At 33.8% G+C, this 18,595-nt stretch overlaps 1 protein-coding gene across 1 annotated transcript in view; it reads left to right on the forward strand.

The window, feature by feature from the left end:
- Positions 1-11,814, forward strand: part of LOC145319826 (uncharacterized) — a 55,181-nt gene extending 43,367 nt beyond the window's left edge. Inside the window, exons 15-18 of the mRNA XM_080162191.1 lie at positions 706-778; positions 1,733-1,864; positions 2,231-4,460; positions 11,116-11,814. Coding sequence (XP_080018317.1) covers positions 706-778; positions 1,733-1,864; positions 2,231-4,460; positions 11,116-11,252 — 2,572 coding nt within the window. The 3' untranslated portion in view covers positions 11,253-11,814. The remainder of the gene's footprint in view (positions 1-705; positions 779-1,732; positions 1,865-2,230; positions 4,461-11,115) is intronic.
- The last annotated feature ends 6,781 nt before the right edge of the window (positions 11,815-18,595 follow it).

The following is an 18,595-nucleotide window of genomic DNA, read 5'->3' on the forward strand; positions in this document are numbered from 1 at the left end:
ATATCTTTTATTTTGTAGCATCACTACTCCAGATTTTACTATGTCCGTCCGTCCATGACTATATGGTGATAATTTAAACTTTTCAGATGCTATTTAATATAGACTGCTCTTTTTATGTACACTGATATGTAAAGGTTTCGTGATTTCCCTTTCTGTATCTTAATATTTTCCCTCTCCCTCTCTTTTATAAAACAACTGAATATCTGCTCATTGTTTGTTTATCCCAGTGTTGCGGAGCCGGAGCCAGAGCCGGAGCCGGGAGCCGTGGAGCCGCCATATTTTGCTGGAGCCGGAGCCGTAATTTTTGTTAAAAAACGGCTCCGGCTCCGGACTAGCTAAATAAAGAGATCTTTTATTAATTATAATTTGGTGACTCTGTTTTGTCATGTACAAATGACCCCTATAAGTTTTTCAAGTCCATTTTTATCAAAAATTGAACTTTTAAAACCTTAAAAAGTCAAAGATAGACGTGGGAAAAAAATATGTTGAGTTTTTCTTGATTTTAGGTCGGAGCCGGAGCCAAATCCGTAGCCGGAGCCGCCATTTTCACAGACGGCTCCGCGGAGCCGGAACCAGAGCCGCACCAAAATCAAACGGCTCCGCAACGCTGGTTTATCCATCCATTTTTTTGTGCTTAGCCACCTATGGATGTTGTCATCCTTGTTTCTATTTGTTTAAAGGTGTATCAATAATCCATCTGTTTAGGCATTGCTTCCGTTGTTCTTTCTGTTCCCAGCCTCTTGATTCAACCAGCGTCTGCGATGGCCCTGACAACAAGGTACACTTATCACGTAGGATACCCATCTTTCAAAGAAAGGGCTACATAAATATTTGAAAGAAAAACAACTTACATGGAGAAAAGTAAAGAAACAAATAAAAGGGACATAGTTTTCCACTAATTATCAAAATGTCACTGCTTTCACAATTAGCTCTTGAAAGAACCGCTTGAAAGTGTCGTGTATGACGTCATAAAAGTACGTATAAAAAGGAGATAGATATAGATGTATTTTTATGACGTCACACTTGACACTTTTCAGTGCTTCTTCCTGAAATAATAATAATAATAGTCTTCAAAAATTCGTTTTTTCATGAAATTTGGGTATCTTGACCATTTTTTTCAACTTTTTAGTTTTTGACTAAGAGAAATAGAATTTAATATCTATTCTTTCTATGAAAAAGTATGATGTCCATTTGTTAAAAGCGAAGCTTTTCTATAATTACGGTCGGTCCGTCCGTCCGTAAAGGATATCTTTTTTCGTTAATTTAGACATTTAGAATCGATTTAAAATTTTGCATGGTGATACCTTTAGTAGTTAGGTACGATTTAGAAAGCGCAGCAACTCTATAATCATTACCAAAATTTACGTCCATTTTTACGATGTTGATTTTTTTACTTTTTTAACAACAAATATTTATGTGATCTAATCATCCGATTGATCTGATTTTTGGTAAATTGATTCCTGGGACAACAAAGTATAATGTTATAAGCGAAGCAACTCTATAATCAAGTCCTAAATATTTAAGTATGTCCATAAACATTATCCTGTATAAAGCAGTTTTTCAACAAATTTACTTACAATTTTGCTTCGACTCTTATACATTTATTTCTGATTATTCAGTTCTGACACTATATAAGTGTTCATATCCGTTTGTCCTACCGTTTCAGTGCTTCGCTTTTATGGATGTTGTCATCCTTGTATGTTTACTATTCATGTAATAAGTATTACTTTAGATCTACTGTCGCGTGTGCTATAAAAGGCTGCGTGGCAGCAGCAAGCCAAGATTCTACGAGGAGTCAGCCGTTGCCACCAATGTTATCCAGGGCAAGGAGAATGATAGGGCGTGCCCCAGGTGCAATGGAATGGTAAGTAAGCTCCCAATAGTCTAGCTCCCTCTCCCCGGTTCCTACAGTTAAGGGTTAATAGAGTTTGAGAAAAAATCATTTTGGATAATAATGATTATAATCATTAAGCTATTAACATTTTTTTCAAATTTTTTTTTAAATTGCTGCACAATATATATATATATATATATATCTAATCTTAGGTTTTAGATTTTTAATATATTATCATTTTCTTCCACTGTTTTTACCCCTGCTTATCTGATATTCTTCTATTAGGATTTAGTACTAAATATTTTTAGGAAAAAACGTAACTAACTCTTGTCTTTTCCCTCTTTTTAAAAAAAGTTTAACACTTTCTTCATGATTATTGATTATTGTATTGTGTAGGTGTATCCTGCTGAGAAGATGGTATCCCTGAACAACTGGTACCACAAGAAGTGCTTCAGCTGTCGGGACTGCCAGCGGCCGCTGGACCAGTTCATTGCCTGCGACTCCCCGGACAGCGAGGTTGTCTGCAAGCAGTGCTACAACAAGAAGTACTCCTGCACTGCCTACACAATGTCGGGTGGTGATATGTTGAAATATCTTAGCACCACAACTATCATGGCTGGGGAGGGGGATAACACCGCCTGCCCCCGCTGCAATGGTAAGGTCTTCCACAATGAACGCGTGGTGTCCAAGGGTAAGAGCTACCACAAGAAGTGCGCCCTGTGCAAGACCTGTGAGAAGAATATTGGCACTAAGGATATCTGCGACGGTAAGGATGGGGATATTTACTGCAAGAGTTGCTATGCTCGCAAGTATGGTGCTCCGGGGTATCGTGGGGCTGGCGCCGGCGACTGGACTGACGCAAACTCGGCAGAGACATTGCGCCCGCACACCGGTGCTGATACAGCTAAGATCAAGGGGGATGACAAGGATGATTCTACTTGCCCAAGGTGCATGGGAAAAACATTTGAGATGGAGCGTAAGCTGTCCAAGACTAAGGCCTGGCATAACAAGTGCTTCTCTTGCTGCAAGTGCACTAAACCTTTCTTGGACATCCATTATGTATACGAGAAGGACAGTGAGATCTTCTGCAAGCTTTGCTTCAAAAAGTCTTTCCCAGAAAGTGAGGTTCCTCTTACTTATAATGATACAACCAAAATCAAGGCTGATAATGATGAACTTGCGTGTCCCCGTTGTGCTGGAGCTGTATTCTCAGCAGAACAAATGGAGATCAAGGGTAAGCTGTGGCACAAGAAGTGTATGACCTGCAAGAATTGCACTCGCATGATCAGTATTGACCTGGCCGCCATTGGTCCTGACAATGATCTGTATTGTAAGATCTGCTGCGACAAGATTTCCTGGCCTGGAAGATATACCCTGGCTGTGGATACTTCCATCATACCTGGAGATTCTGGAGAGAAGGAATGTTGTCCAAAATGCAATGGAAAAGTTTTTGAGGCTGAAAAGATGATTACTAAACGTGGGTTATATCATAAAAAATGCTTTGCCTGCTTCAAATGTAAACACCAGCTTGATTATTTCCTTGCCATAGAAGGTCCAGATGATGAGGTGTACTGCAAGGTTTGTTACAAGAAGAATTATGGTCCTGGCGGCAGGAACTTTATCGGAGACAACACAATCTTCCCAACAGATGAAGCTGACGAAGATGCCTGCTACAGATGCAAGGGAAAAGTTTTTGAGGCAGAGAAAATTGTGGCTAAATGTGGCGCTTACCACAAGCACTGCATGACATGCGCTGAATGTCATGCTTTCCTGGATGCTGGCTTTCTCAATGGACCTGAAGGAGAGATCTTCTGCAAGCACTGCTATGCTGTTCAGTTTGGCCACAAGTCAAAGTCTGAATACAAGGGATGGATGGATTCTAAAACAATTATGGGCAGCAAGGGAGAAATGGACTCGTGTCCCAGGTGTGATGGAAAAGTTTTTGAGGCAGAAAAATGTCCAACTAAAGTTGGTCCTTTCCACAAAAATTGCTTCTCTTGCATTGAATGCAACAGAAAGCTGGATTCTATGACCTGTTGTGAGGGACCGGATGGTGAAATCTACTGCAAATCCTGCTATGCCTATTCCTTCGGCTCCAAGTCCCGCTCCAGATCCAGGGCCACCAAGCTGATGGGCCGTTCCAGAGGTCTTAGCAAGTTTTACGACAATGATGATGATATGCTTGCCAGAGCTACCATTGAAACCTGGGTTATCAAGGCTGAAAAGGATAATCAGGACTGTTGTCCTAAATGCGAGGGTCGTGTGTTTGAGGCAGAGAAGATGGTTACAGCTGCCGGAAGGTGGTATCACAAGAACTGCTTTAAATGCTGCACCTGTAACACAATGCTCGATTCCCTGAAGAATAATGATGCCCCTGACGGCAACATCTACTGTAAGATGTGCTACACTAAGGAGTACGGGCCACAGAACAGACCAACCGACATTGACCTGAAGGCAAGAAACACAAGCAGTCTGAAGTCGGCGGACGAGAAGAAGAACTGCCCGCGGTGCGGCGGCGGCGTGTTCTCTGCCGAGGAGGTGTTCAGCAAGGGGCGCAGCTACCATCGGAAATGCGCCACCTGCCTGGCTTGTGAGAAACAACTCACATTTAACAATATTTATGATGGTATGTGTATTTTAGGGATTAAAGTAGGTAGTTCTTATGAATTTAGGAACAGGGGGGGGGGGGGGGGGGTCTAAATAGATATTTACTTAATTTTAGGGGGAGGAAGTAATCTGAAAATTTGGGGGAAACCCACAATTTGATCAGAGAAATGTGAAAATCTTTACAGGATTACCCCTATACTTTCATTTTACAATATTAGAGAATTATATCTTATTCTTTTGTACATAAAAAGGATATTGAAATCAAATTCATAAACTTTTAATTTATGTTTATGTCCCGAGAAAAATTGAAAATTTATTTTTGTTATTGTGACAAAAGTTAAAGTTGTTTATAAAAGAATTTTCGGATCAAGTCTGATATACAAGAGATGGTATTTTAAAGGTTTTGTGCGACCAGGGAAAAGGGAATATGATTCTGACAAACAATTCTAAGTGAAATTTCCCCTTAATCCCCTTCCTTTTTTTCTCCCATCTTCTTACCCACTTCCCTTTCAGTTACACCAATAAACAAGTTTTATTCCAACTTTACTTAAACAAAATATTTAATTTTTGGCAATTTCAAATGGAATTTATTGGCTGAATAGCAGCCCCTGGGTGCAACAAACCCACTACCTGGCACACAATTATATAAAATCAAAGACATATGCTGCAATTAGCATTCATCAAAAGTCTGATTTTATGCGGATTTTATCTAGCTGTGTGTTTCATAATTATTATTGGTTGCTAAGTTGGCGTTGGCTGTACACACATCCGTTAATCCTCTAAAGTAGACCTTTCTTTGTATTTCTGACTTCATTCTAATTCTGAAATAGTCATGGATCTAAAGGGATAAGCCAATTAATGATAAATTTATGTACATCCACAATAATGATAAAACATATTTACCCCTTCTGTAGGTTAAAAAGTTTAAACACTACAAATTTTAATCATATAAGATATTTATAAGATTTAATAAAAGCATTGTTTAGAGCCAACAAATAAAAAAAACTTTGGGTACCTGTATGAATAACAGTCAATGGTCCCCTCCCTCCCCGGGATTAGGGGACAGGTTATGTAAAACTTTTGTTTATTATTCCACAAACTTTTCATTCATTACAAAACAAAACATTAATTTAAACCAAAGGAAATCAAATGAAAGTAGAAAATATTATAATTTTCAATTTTTAAAAGCGAAGCTTTTCTACAATTAGGGTAGGTCTATCCGTCCGTCATGGTTAGCACTTTTCGTTAATTTAGGCATGTTAGAATTATCCTATCGATTTCAAACTTTGTGTGGTGATTCCTGAAGTAGTTAGGTACTATTTATAAAGCGTAGCAACTCTATAGTCATTACCAAAATGTCCGTATGCCCATTTTAAACATGTTTATGTTTTACTTTTTTGACATCAAATTTTTGTATGTTAGAATTATCCGATTCATCTGATTTTTGGAATACTGATTCCTATTACAACGAGATACAATGTTATAAGCGAAATATCTCTATATTTAAGTCCTAAAAATGTAAGTATGTCCTTAAATATATGATGTATTTATGCAGTTTTGCACCAAATTTACTTACAATTTTATTTATACTTATGCAATAATAATCTGCTTATTCAGTTCTGAGACTCTACAAGAGTTAATGTTCGTTTGTCCTTTAATTTCAGAGCTTCGCTTTTATGGATGTTTCCATCCTTGTTTTTGAAAGTCTATTTTAAGAAATAACAATTATATTATTTCTTAAGGTATGAATAGGGATCTAATTTTATTCTATATGCCCTAATCAAAATAGACATATATTTCAACAGAAGAAAACTTTTTTTCGCCAAGGTCAATATATAATATATATTTTTTTGTAAAAAAAGAAAAACAAAACATGAATATGTATAACCTATCTTATAGAGTTGGTGCAAGCTAGTTATTCTTCTGATGCTATATCCTTTCCTATTAGATTTTTAAGGTTTGGATATTTTTTTAGATAAATTATTACTTTGAAAAAATAAACTTTACTACTTTTTTTATATTGTTTAACCTTGAATTTGCCTAAACCAAACAAATTTTAAATACCAGACTTATTTATTTACTGTTTATTTTAAGCTTTGAAATGTCATTTAGAAAGTAATTCTAAAGTTATATAATTTAGGGTAAATGTATTTTGAATAAGTTATAGAGGTAAATTTCCGCCGAAAGTATCTTATACTTAAAACAAGAACATTAAATTATAATACAGTAAAAGCTTTTAAAAATACATCTATTTCCCTGTAGTTTTTGTATTTTAAATAATCTGTCGTACGTGACGGATAGCCAGCCAGTAGGACTTTGTCTGTTTAGTAGCTTCGCTTTAAAAGTAAATATTCGAATTTTTCCAATAAATCTAAATTAGATTAGAAATGACATTCAATTATTCAACGTTAATAAACTTAAAAAATCAATAAAACTTCTGTTTATAAATAATCCATGGTTGATTGAGAGAAAAGTTTAATTTTTGATACAATGCATTCATAGGCGTGCATTAGAATGGGTATTCACCCCCCCCCCCACACCACCATCACTTATTTTATAGAAAATTTTACAAAGGGAGTATGAAGATGAATAAAGTCCCTCAACAGATTATGACGTCATACGATAAAATAATGAGAGCCAGCATAAATTTTACCATTGGTCAATTACAGTTTATACTGGCCTCTCATTGGGTATTCTATCTTATGACGTCATAATCTGTTGGGGGACTCTAATCATCTTCAGGGAGTATGAGTAAAGTAAAAGACAAATATTTTCCACTAAACCTTCCCCCTAACCCCCCATTCCTTTGAAAATTAGAAAGGTTGTGTGTGCCATTTCTCCCCCCTCTCTCCCTCCTTAAAAGTTTCTTTTAATTGGGTGCCTTCATAATCATGTGCACGCCCTTGAATGCATTTGTCCCACTTTAGCTCTAGTTTACATCTAGTTACCTCAAACTTCAAATAACAGTCCAGTTAATGAGTATTTCCCCCTTTCTTTGTCTCTCATTTTTAGTAGCGAAGCTACTCTATAATTCGAAATGTCCGTCCGTCTGTCCGTGTGTCCGTCTGTCCGTGTGTCCGTCTGAGACAAAGTGGGGGAAACGTGATTTTCTCGGCTCCTATAAAAGATAGACAGCTGAAATTTTTAGTGAAGATTCTTATAACTTATGCCCATCTAATCTATACATTGTTTTGTCCATCTGTCTATTATTTGAGGTGCTAGATCGATTCCTACATTTTCATGTTTTCGTGATTTTCTCAACTCCTTTCCAAAATAATGGTCTGAAATTTTCAGGGATTGCTTAACTTTACATTCTACATATTTTCCTTAAGTTTTATTACGATTTTTCCATTAATTGGGGTGCTAGATCGATTTCTAGATTTTTAGGTTTTCTATGGTTTTCTCGATTCCTATTCAGGTTTTGCGGCTGAAATTATCAGGGATTGAATATGCTCATGTTCTACATATCTTTATCAAGCTTCAGTAAGATTTGTCTATAAATTGCGGTGCTAGATCGATTCCTAGATTTTTAAATTTTAAGGTTGCGTGATATTTTAGGTTTCCTGATTTTCCTATATTACCAAGATTTATGTTTATCGTATGACACTGCTTTATAGTAATTTTTTCCCGATATATATTCATAATTTTTGAGCTTCGCTACTTATGGATGTTGTCATCCTTGTTCATTTTCTCTTTAAGTCTCTATCTCTAATTATATCCTTCTTCCTTTCTTTTATCTATCTATTTTTTCTCTCATTATCTCCTTTTTGCTTACTAACTCCCTTCAAGCCTCTCCTACTTTCATTGTCTTCTTTTTTCTTTTTTCTCTATCTCCTAATCTTTAAATTTTATCATAAACAAGTGATGAGGATCCTAACTTTCTAAAAGGGGTAGTTTCACGAAATGCATTTGAACTTAATTTAGTGAACCGCAAACTACATTTATATGGCATACATTTGAAAGAATTTCAATTTTCTACCACGTAGTTTTTAAAATATCAAGACTTGAAAATCGTCTTTTTAAATTGCATATATCACAAAAAGACAATTTTCAAGTCTTGATATTTTAAAAACTACGTGGTAGAAAATTGAATTTATTTCAAATATATGCAATGTAAATGTAGTTTAACCCATTAACTAGGAAAAAATATGCGGTTCACAAAATTAGATGCTGTACGTATTGGTGCAAAAAATGGGGACAATTTTTAAATTGATTTGACGGGGCTGTTTATTTACGTCACAAGTGAGGGGAAAGAAAAGGGAAGGAGGAAAGAAACCCCCTATAAAAGAGATGGGGGTATGACGTCATACGCCAAAACAATTTGAAATTTGTCCCCATTATTTGCACCAATATGTACAGCATCACAAAATTAAGTTCAAATGCATTTCGTGAAACTACCCCTTTGTGGAGGATAAGAATTGGTAGGATTTTAGGTTGTTGTTACTCAAAATTCTGTATCTTTTCAGTTTTTAACGACTACATCCCACTTGAGTTTTTCCTTGACTGCGGGGTGGTTACCCCTCCCAGTAACATTACTTAGGGGGGTGGGGGGCATTTACCCCCCCCCCCTCCTCCATGTATACGCTTATTGAAAGATGTAGACTGTGCAAAAATGCAATCATGATTTTGCAAATAATGCAGCCACAAAAAAATTAGGTTGCATAATATTTTGACTGGCTTTTCATGACTTCCTAATCATTATCGTCGACACAAAAAAATTACTTAGATGATTTTTGTTTACAAAGATAAAAAAATATAAAAATTTGGAAGTAAGGATTTTTTTTATTTTTGGGGGGGGTTGGGTATGCAACCCCCTAGGAAAATAGCTTAAAACCACCAGAGGACTAGTAGGTATATTTCCTGAAGAGAAGAGTCCAATCGGTTCAGCGGTTACTGAGATCTTAAGCTTCAGACGGAAAGACAGACGGACGGACGGACGGTTAGACATCAAGCTACTTTGTATTATAAATATAATTTCCAAATGGGTATACTATTACCTGGATCTACACCAGATTTTAAAAAAACTTGCAAAAATTTCTAGAATTACTATCCCCCCCTCCCCCCCCCCCTACCAACCTCTTTACCCAATCATTTCCCCTCCTATTAGATGAACGAACTGCCCAATAAATCAGTGCGTTTTTAGCTCCTAATATCCACGTACATATATTATAAAACTATTGATTTTCCTTAAGAATAATAAGACATTTTTAGAACAAGAGTGATGTGTAGTTTAATAAAGTTAAATCCTGTAATATGTGCAATTTTTTGCACTTATTCAATAAAAAAAGTGCATAGTCAAAAGAGTGTGGCTTTAAAATACACAAAAAAATTTCAAAACTTCTTAATGAGAAAGAGGACTCAGATGAATTTAAACTTACACAAAAAAATATTATTTTCAAGTCTTCAAAAAAGGCAAATTGTTTTTTTCTCATTTATTTTCCTTTTTATATGAATAAGGTATTCTTTCCAATATTTTAACTTAGCAAAATTTTTTTTTAAATAATGTTTTTTTCTAAAAATATTGTATCTAAAATGGTACAGATATAATAAAATATATTGAGCAAGCCTACAAACAATATAATACTCAGGACTTATACATATACTCAGATATCTTTTTATCATCTTTTTATATTGAAATATGTATATCCCTAGATACAATATGTGCAATTTCCTCACAAAAGCATTAAGATATATGAGCAACTCCTGTTTGTGATATTTTTTTTTAAAAGTGGATTAGTCTGTATGAAAGAAAAACTTTTTTACATCACTAGCTTAACCCCTAGTTTCTAGGGGTCTGTATTCAAAGGGGACTGAAAAAGAAGCCTAAAACCAACCCGGATTTAAGTTTCCTTAAAAAGGAATCAGTACAGTTGTTTTGAAATCTTAAGCTTCAGACATAAACAGCCTTACAACTTTATATGATAGGATAGGCAGTAAAAAGTAATTTTACTTTATCTTCTATATCAGATTACTGAGTTTGACAATTTATCTAATAATCTATAGATAAAATTCTTAACTAAAAATTTATAAATAAACTCTCCATGGCTATCAAATATGTCCAAATTGTAGATATTTAATCATTTGTAAGAAATTTTTAAAGGGGTTTTTAGAAACTGAATTGTATTTATTGTCCAGATTTTAATTATTAAATACTGATATACAAGAAAATTAAAAGGGGGTGTTTTTTCATAAATTGTGATATTGGTGACTTGTAATATTGCTCCATGTGTATATTCATCATTCATTATTTATAATATCAAAATATCATCACTTTTCCAAACTATATCAAACTATTTAACTTTGCTGTAATAGTTTTGAATAATTAAATTTCAATTCTAAAGTAGAAAAATGTCGGTCTCTCTATATATGTATGATTAAAGTAGGAAAATACCTTTCTACAACTTTTAGGGGAGATTCACATGTTTCCAGGAAAATTTCTAAACTATTTAGAGGTGGGTGCGATCTCTCCCCCCCCCCCCCCCCCAACACTATTAATGAACTTATAGCAAAGGCCATAGGTAATTACTTAAAGTATATGTACACAAATAGCCTGAAATTTATATAATTTGTCTAAATATTATTTGTTTAATTAGACAGAAAAGTATAATAACCAATAGTTTAGCTACAGATGACAAATACCTTTTTGCCATTACTAACATATGAAATATTTATAGGTGATGACAATGAGATCTACTGCAAGTTCTGCTACCTGCGCAAGTTTGCTCCTGTTGGTTACCGCGGAGCTGGCGCCACCTCCTGGGTCGACCTTGAGACTGGCAACGCACTCAGACACAGCTACCAAGCTTTCTAAATTTGGCGCCAGATTTATCAAATCATTTTGGCGCGAAAAAAAATTTATGGTGGGAAAAATCTTTTGTTTGTCAGAATTTCCAACAAAGCATGAAAAAGTCTTTAAAAATGCTTGTTTCTTTTTAAACTTTATTAACTTAAACAAACTACATCTCTTTACATTGCTTTCCAATTATGTAAAAAGTACAATCTTTTTTTTATTTTTAAGATAAATGTTTCTGTTTTACTCTATCTTATTTCTTTTAAGATTTTTTAATTTTTTGTTTAGTATCATATTTAAAAAATAAATTGAACTCCAATTTTTAATAATATTAACTTGATGTCATAAAAGTGAAAATCATTATTATTAAATGTATCATGTAATTGTTAAAATATTATGTATTTCAATGTATAGTTTATTGCAAGGACAGATTGATTAAGAATTATAGTTTATTATATGCAGTTATGAGATTAGAACTAACTATTGTATTGTTAATGTTATTTATAAAGTATTTTACACCAAGTTGTAATTATCATTAGTCATTTTAATTTTAACATGTCGAAATATACAATTATTTCATTCACTATTATTATCTTATTAATAGTTACTTATCGCATCGTATAATAGACAGCTTTCCGAGTTATTAAAATGTGATATTAGTAGTTTAAACCCATTTTTGTTAGCCCCGAGGGGCCCGGCTAACCAAACTAAATGTTTTCAAGGCCCCATAGGGTGCCTAAAAATTGATTTTGCTTAACAATTGCATGGGGCTATCCCAACATGACTTAATAAATATTTTTTTTTAATGGTGCAATTCAATGTACAAGCAGAAGAAATGCCTTGGCCCACTGGCAGACAGGCACAACTGGTCAGGACTTTCAGGTATAGTATGTTCTAGTGATGAAACAAACTTCAGGACCTTCCTCTTTCTTTCACCTGGCTGAAAAACTTTTGGTACTCTATCATATATTAACGAGCAGCTGCGCCACTAGCATCTAGGGGGGTCAGTATTCAAATACATATGTAGGAAAAAAAAGGTATAAAAATAGCCTAAAATCATCCCAAGGATTAAATTTAATATAAAATTGCCTAAAACCATCCCGTGACCTAAAGAATTATTTATTATACAAAAGAATTATTTAGTTTATGACCATTGGAGATGTAAACCTATTTATAGCCCATTGACTAATCCCTTCTGATTCCTTTTCAAATCAAATTGTTTATTTCTCTATGCTCTGAAAGAATAGAATTCCAATAAAAATGTTTGAGGGAAAATGAAATATCTATATTTGTGTGTAAATATAGAAAAGTACAAGCATCGAAAAATCCAAAAAAGCAAATATCAACAAATTAGAACAAAAAATGGACTAAGAACCAACAATTGATGACTAAAAAAAGGCGTTCAAAAAATATCAAATTTCTTGAATTTTATAGGACCTAGCAAGGACCTCCAGGGGGGGTAAAGGAGTGATTCCCCCCCCCCCAAAAAAAAAAAAAAAAAAAAAAAACTTGGACGCCCCTGTGACCTAGTCATAATAACACTCTTCCTAATCGTCATTTGAATCAATGTTTCAAACTTATATCAAAATACCTAAAACCTAAAAGTTACATTTATATCCCTAAAGGTTGAAGAAAATGATTCCATCATGTCAAAATCTTTATTTAGAGCGATTCATTGTATCTTTCGAATAGACTGACGTACAGACCGACATTCCCTAATTGTGGAAAGCTTCGCTTCCAAAAATGGCAAATCATTCTTGAATAAATTCTTTTATGACCCATAATGTTCCTATATAGAATATTCAATAGACATGAAAACAAAAATTGTAAATTATTGTATATGTACGAACAGTCATTCATATGAATGACAAGGATGACAACATCCATAAAAGCGAAGCTCTGAAATGTAAGAATATAACCCAGCCAGAAAGTAGCGTCACTATCGCGCTACTATAGCGCACGATATCCTGTAGCAATTGAGCACGAGTTCTTACGATATCGCTAAATAGTCGTCCAATGCACATCGACGATATGTTACGATAAATGGTCGAAAAGGTACTTAGAGCTGCGCGATACACCTACGAACTCGTAAGCGATATCGTAAGTATCGCGCGCGATGTCGTATCAAAATCGTAAATAAAAAGTACATTAAAAAATTTATTTAACATCGTGTAGTTTTAGGTAAGGAAATGGTTACGTAAAACAACAATATTTATAACATAAACTAATTGTAATTTCCATGCAGAAAGAGAGAGAGAGAATGAGTAAGAGAGGGTGTTTATCTCTGTGTTTCCTCTGAAATTGTAAGGGTGATTTAAAATCTGTTTCCATTACAATTATAATTGTGAGGAACTTGAAATTTCTTACATAATTTATCTTATTTTAATTGCCATTTAGACATTTTTGTTTACTTGCTGTGGTTTAAAATGAAAATGATTAAAAAAAAAATTTCAATAAAAGACCATTAACACATTATGATATTATGTTATACCAGTTTTTAATTTATTTTGTTTGAAAACAGAAAGATTTTAATTGTCTATACAAAGTAATGTGAATACCTAGTGGCCAATTTATAAACTATATTTCTCACACAATGATTTTGAAATTGTTGGTTGTGTGTCTGTTTGTATGTGTGTGTTGACAAACATAAAAAGCGAGATACATACGATAGTCACGATTTTTACTAAAAATTCGAATTAATCTCTATAAAATCGTAAATTTGATTTTTGCTATAATATAGTAAATATCTCCTTAAGATTTTCCTTACGACGTTTCTGGCTGGGAAATATATAAGATTAATCAAAATTTTAAGTAAATTTGTTTCAAAACTGCTTAAATATAGTATACTGTTTTAGGACATATTTATTTTTTAGGACTTAATTAAAGACTAGATTATAGAATAGATCATATCTAGTGGAGCTAGGAATCCATATTCTAAAAATCGAGTTAAGAAGATGATTATTGTTTTTTTTTCTTCAAAAACTACATCAGAAATACTTTATGGGCCTTCTATTATAAACAGAATTGCTACGCTATCTAGATTATATCTAATCATTACAGGAATCAACATACCAAGTTTGAAGTTGATATGACAAATATATCATGTGAAAATTTGCGGTAAAAGCTATCCGTTACAGACGCATGGACCTACCCTAAATGCAGAAAAGCTTTGCTTTATAAAATTGAATATTTATGTATTGAAATGTTTATGCTGTGATATTTAAAATTGACATTTAAGTTTTTATATCAATACATTGTTAAGCAAATTTGAATAATTCAGTTTACAATTAAAGAATGAACTTAATTTTTAAAGTATTAACAAAGCTAATTTGAAATTTTAAATGTTCGTACATTCGTCATTATTTCTTTTACAATTGAAAAAAAATTGTCTGACTTTTTTTTATGAAGATTATCTTTATTAATAACTAGCGGCTTCGCCCCTAGTCTCAAGGATCTTTGCACCCTCCCAAAAAAAAATTTAAAACCTTCCCAGGACCTATAAGAAGCTTCACTGTAAAGGAGAACAAAATCGGTTCAGCGGTTAGCAAGATCCTTCAGGACAGACAAAAAAATGCTTACTACTTTATATAATAGACTAGCGGCTTCGCCCCTAGCCTCTAGGGGCTTTGCCCCAAGAGGTAATTAAAGAGAAAAAAAATAATTACCTCTGGAGATGCCGACACAAATTTTAAATAATTTTTAAAAAATTGAGGTGGGATTTTTTTCATTTTTGGGGGGTTGAGGGTGACCCACCCCCCTAAGAAAATAGCCTAAAACCACCACAGGACCAATAGGTATATACCCTCAAGAGTAGAATCCGATCGGTTCAGTGGTTACCGAGATCTTAAGCTTCAGACGGACGGACGGACAGACAGACATCGTACTACTTTGTATTATTGATTACAGGCAATAGGGTTGAAAACAATTCAAAGTTAAAGACACATTCCCCTCAGGGCCAACACCCCAATAACAAAATTTCTGACAGGGTTAAGTCGTCTAAATTGCTTTAATAAAAAGTGGTCGTGACTAGCATAATATAGACTTACGGACTTTCTAGTAACCATTAAATAGTTGCTAGCTTCTATACCGTACCTAATTGTTAAAGGAATCACCATCCAAAGTTTTAAACAAATAGAACAATTAAAAGATATTGCCAAAAACACAGCTATAATTGAAATTGACAAAAACACACCCTTTTTTTGTCAAAAACACAGTGGCTGTATTTTTGCTAGTGGTAAAAGTGGCAGCACCCCCAATTAAAAGTTCTAAATTAACAGTTACGAAAATTATTACCAAAACTAATTATAAAAAAAGCTTTGTTTTTAAAAATAACTTATTTTATTATTTAATGTTGATTTAATAATATGTCTAAAAATAAGTATCTAACGCCCTAAAAAAATTCTACAATTCTAACGGCAACTTATTTCATGCCATATTTTTCACCGCCACGCTCTCGCGTGTTACTCAAATGACCGCCCGATAACAAGCGCGTTATTGGTGGAGCGCGCTTATTTGACCGCCACTGTTCTTATGCTTACATCATTTAAACAAGACAATGGGTATAAAAGTAAAAATAATTTGCAACTAATTCATTCATTTGTTTTGAAAGAGGATCCTCATTACTTTTTCGGGAAACCCTTCCATTAAGGTTATTTGGTAGTGGTATATGTTTAACTTTCTATATCACAGTCGAATAACCTTTATGGTCTTTAAATCAACTCATAAACTTAAACGTTGCAAATTTTTTTGTTCTATCTCGAAGGACATGATACAGTGATTAGTTTTTATCTTAGTCACTGGTTAATGTTCTTTGATATATGGCAATTAACATTTCTTTTCAACCTTCTTCACTATATATTCTATATAACTATAGATAACGTAGTGTTTCTATAGCCTTGGTTATTTAATGTACATGACTAGAGTAGACATTGCTTTATTATCAACCATCTACACTATATATTCTATATAACTATAGATAAGGTAGTGTCTCTATAGTCCTGGTAATATAATGTACATGACTAGAGTAGACACTGCTTTATTATCAACCATCTACACTATATATTCTATATAACTATAGATAAGATAGTGTCTCGTCATGGCTCTAAGATATACATGACACTGCTTTATTATCAACCATCTACACTAAATATTCTATATAAATATTTATAGTCATGTTAATCCATTAATATAGAGAAAAGTGGCATTTTTTGTCTGTATCTGAAGATCTCTGAAATGGCTCGTCCGAATGGGTATTCTTTCTGTCCAAACTTACAGGCTAGGGTCGCAGAGACTTGTATGATATACATGACACTGTTTTATTAAGTTATGTTTCAGATTTTAAAAATATTTTTGGGGGTATCACCTTTCTTTATGATTTCAGCTATCAAAGGTAAAATTTCGCACTGATCAGAATATAGGAACGAATATAATCCACTGTCCTATCTTTCGATCCCTGTATAAAAGTTTTCTTATTGTCTCGGCTTGTCTGGTTTGATGAAAGGATAAAACAATGCACAATAATTTAAACACATCAACATTTATGATGAAACAAAATTCTGGTTGATAAATTAAGAACCATTCATTCAAAATTCACTGACAAGTTTTGAAATAACAGATAAGTTGTAGGTCTCTCCAAGGACTTGAAAGACACCACATAAACAAAAAACAACATAACACCTAAATAAAAATAGAAGCATTCCGTTGACCTAAGAAGTAAACATCGACTTATATGGCAATAATCTAAAGTGGTTATTGTTTACTTTTTTATATATTAATATGTCTATGTTGCGTTTGACGTTTATGTTTCGTTGAACTCTCTTTGTGAAATCGAGAAACGTAAAAAAAAATTATTTTTGAGATTTCTCTTAGGGGGGTGGTGGTACCCTCCCTTAAAATAGTTTTAAACCTTCCTTTGACCATCATAGACGTTCAAGGGGGGGGGGGGTAATTGGGTGATTACCCCCCCCCCCAAACGAATTTGGGGGTGCCTACGGCACCCCCACAATATTTTTCATTTTACCCCTCCCATTTAAAATTTACCCCTACCTTGGGAGGCACTTCCAACCATTTAGGAAGGGGTATTTACTCCCCCCCCCCAAACAATTTTAGGGGGGATATACCCCCCCAGAATAAAGGTTCTCTCCTTGATGTCAGAGTTGAAAGAGGACCTGATGTTAATTCAGACCATTATCTTCTATCTTCTAAAGTTCGGCTTAGATTTAAAAAGCAGGACACAAAGCCTAACCCCAGGAAAAAGTATAATTTAACAACCCTTCAAAACTCTGAAAAGCTACAAGAGTTTAAGCTCACTCTAAAGAACAGATTTGAGTTGTTATTTTTTGGAGGGTTGGGGTATGCCATCCCCCAGGAAAATAGCTTAAAACCATCAGAGGACCAGTAGGTATATTCCCTGGAGAGAAGAGTCCAATCGGTTCAGCGGTTACTGAGATCTTAAGCTTCAGACGGACAGACAGACGGATAAATATAATTTTCAAATGGATATGTTATTACCTGGATCTATACCAGATTTTAAAAAAACTTGCAAAAATTTCTGAAATTACTATCCCCCCCTACCAACCTCTTTACCCAATCATTTCCCCTCCTACTAGATGAACGAACTGCCTAATAAATCAGTGCGTTTTTAGCTCCTAATATCCACGTACATATATTATAAAACTATTGATTTTCCTTAAGAATAATAAGACATTTTTAGAACAAGAGTGATGTGTAGTTTAATAAAGTTAAATCCTGTAATATGTGCAATTTTTTGCACTTATTCAATAAAAAAGTGCATAGTCAAAAGAGTGTGGCTTTAAAATACACAACAAATGTTTCAAAACTTCTTTATGAGAAAGAGGACTTAGATGAATTTAAACTTACACAAAAAAATATTATTACAAGTCTTCCGAAAAAGGCAAATTGTTTTTAACTTATTTATTTTCCTTTTTATATGAATAAGGTATTCTTTCCAATATTTTAACTTAGCAAAATTTTTTTTTAAATAATGTTTTTTTTCTAAAAATATTGTATCTAAAATGGTACAGATATAATAAAATATATTGAGTAAGCCTACAAACAATATAATATTCAGGACTTATATATATACTCAGATATCTTTTTATCATCTTTTTATATTGAAATATGTATATCCCTAGATACAATATGTGCAATTTCCTCACAAAAGCATTAAGATATATGAGCAACTCCGTGAGATTAGAACTAACTATTGTGTTGTTATTTATAAAGTATTTTACACCAAGTTGTAATTATCATTAGTCATTTTAATTTTAACATGTCGAAATATACAATTATTTCATTCACTCTTATTATCTTATTAATAGTTATTTATCGCATCGTATAATAGA

This window comes from Acartia tonsa, chromosome 5 (genome assembly GCF_053477335.1).
Source record: "Acartia tonsa isolate MP-2025a chromosome 5, ASM5347733v1, whole genome shotgun sequence".
NCBI lineage: Eukaryota > Metazoa > Arthropoda > Copepoda > Calanoida > Acartiidae > Acartia > Acartia tonsa.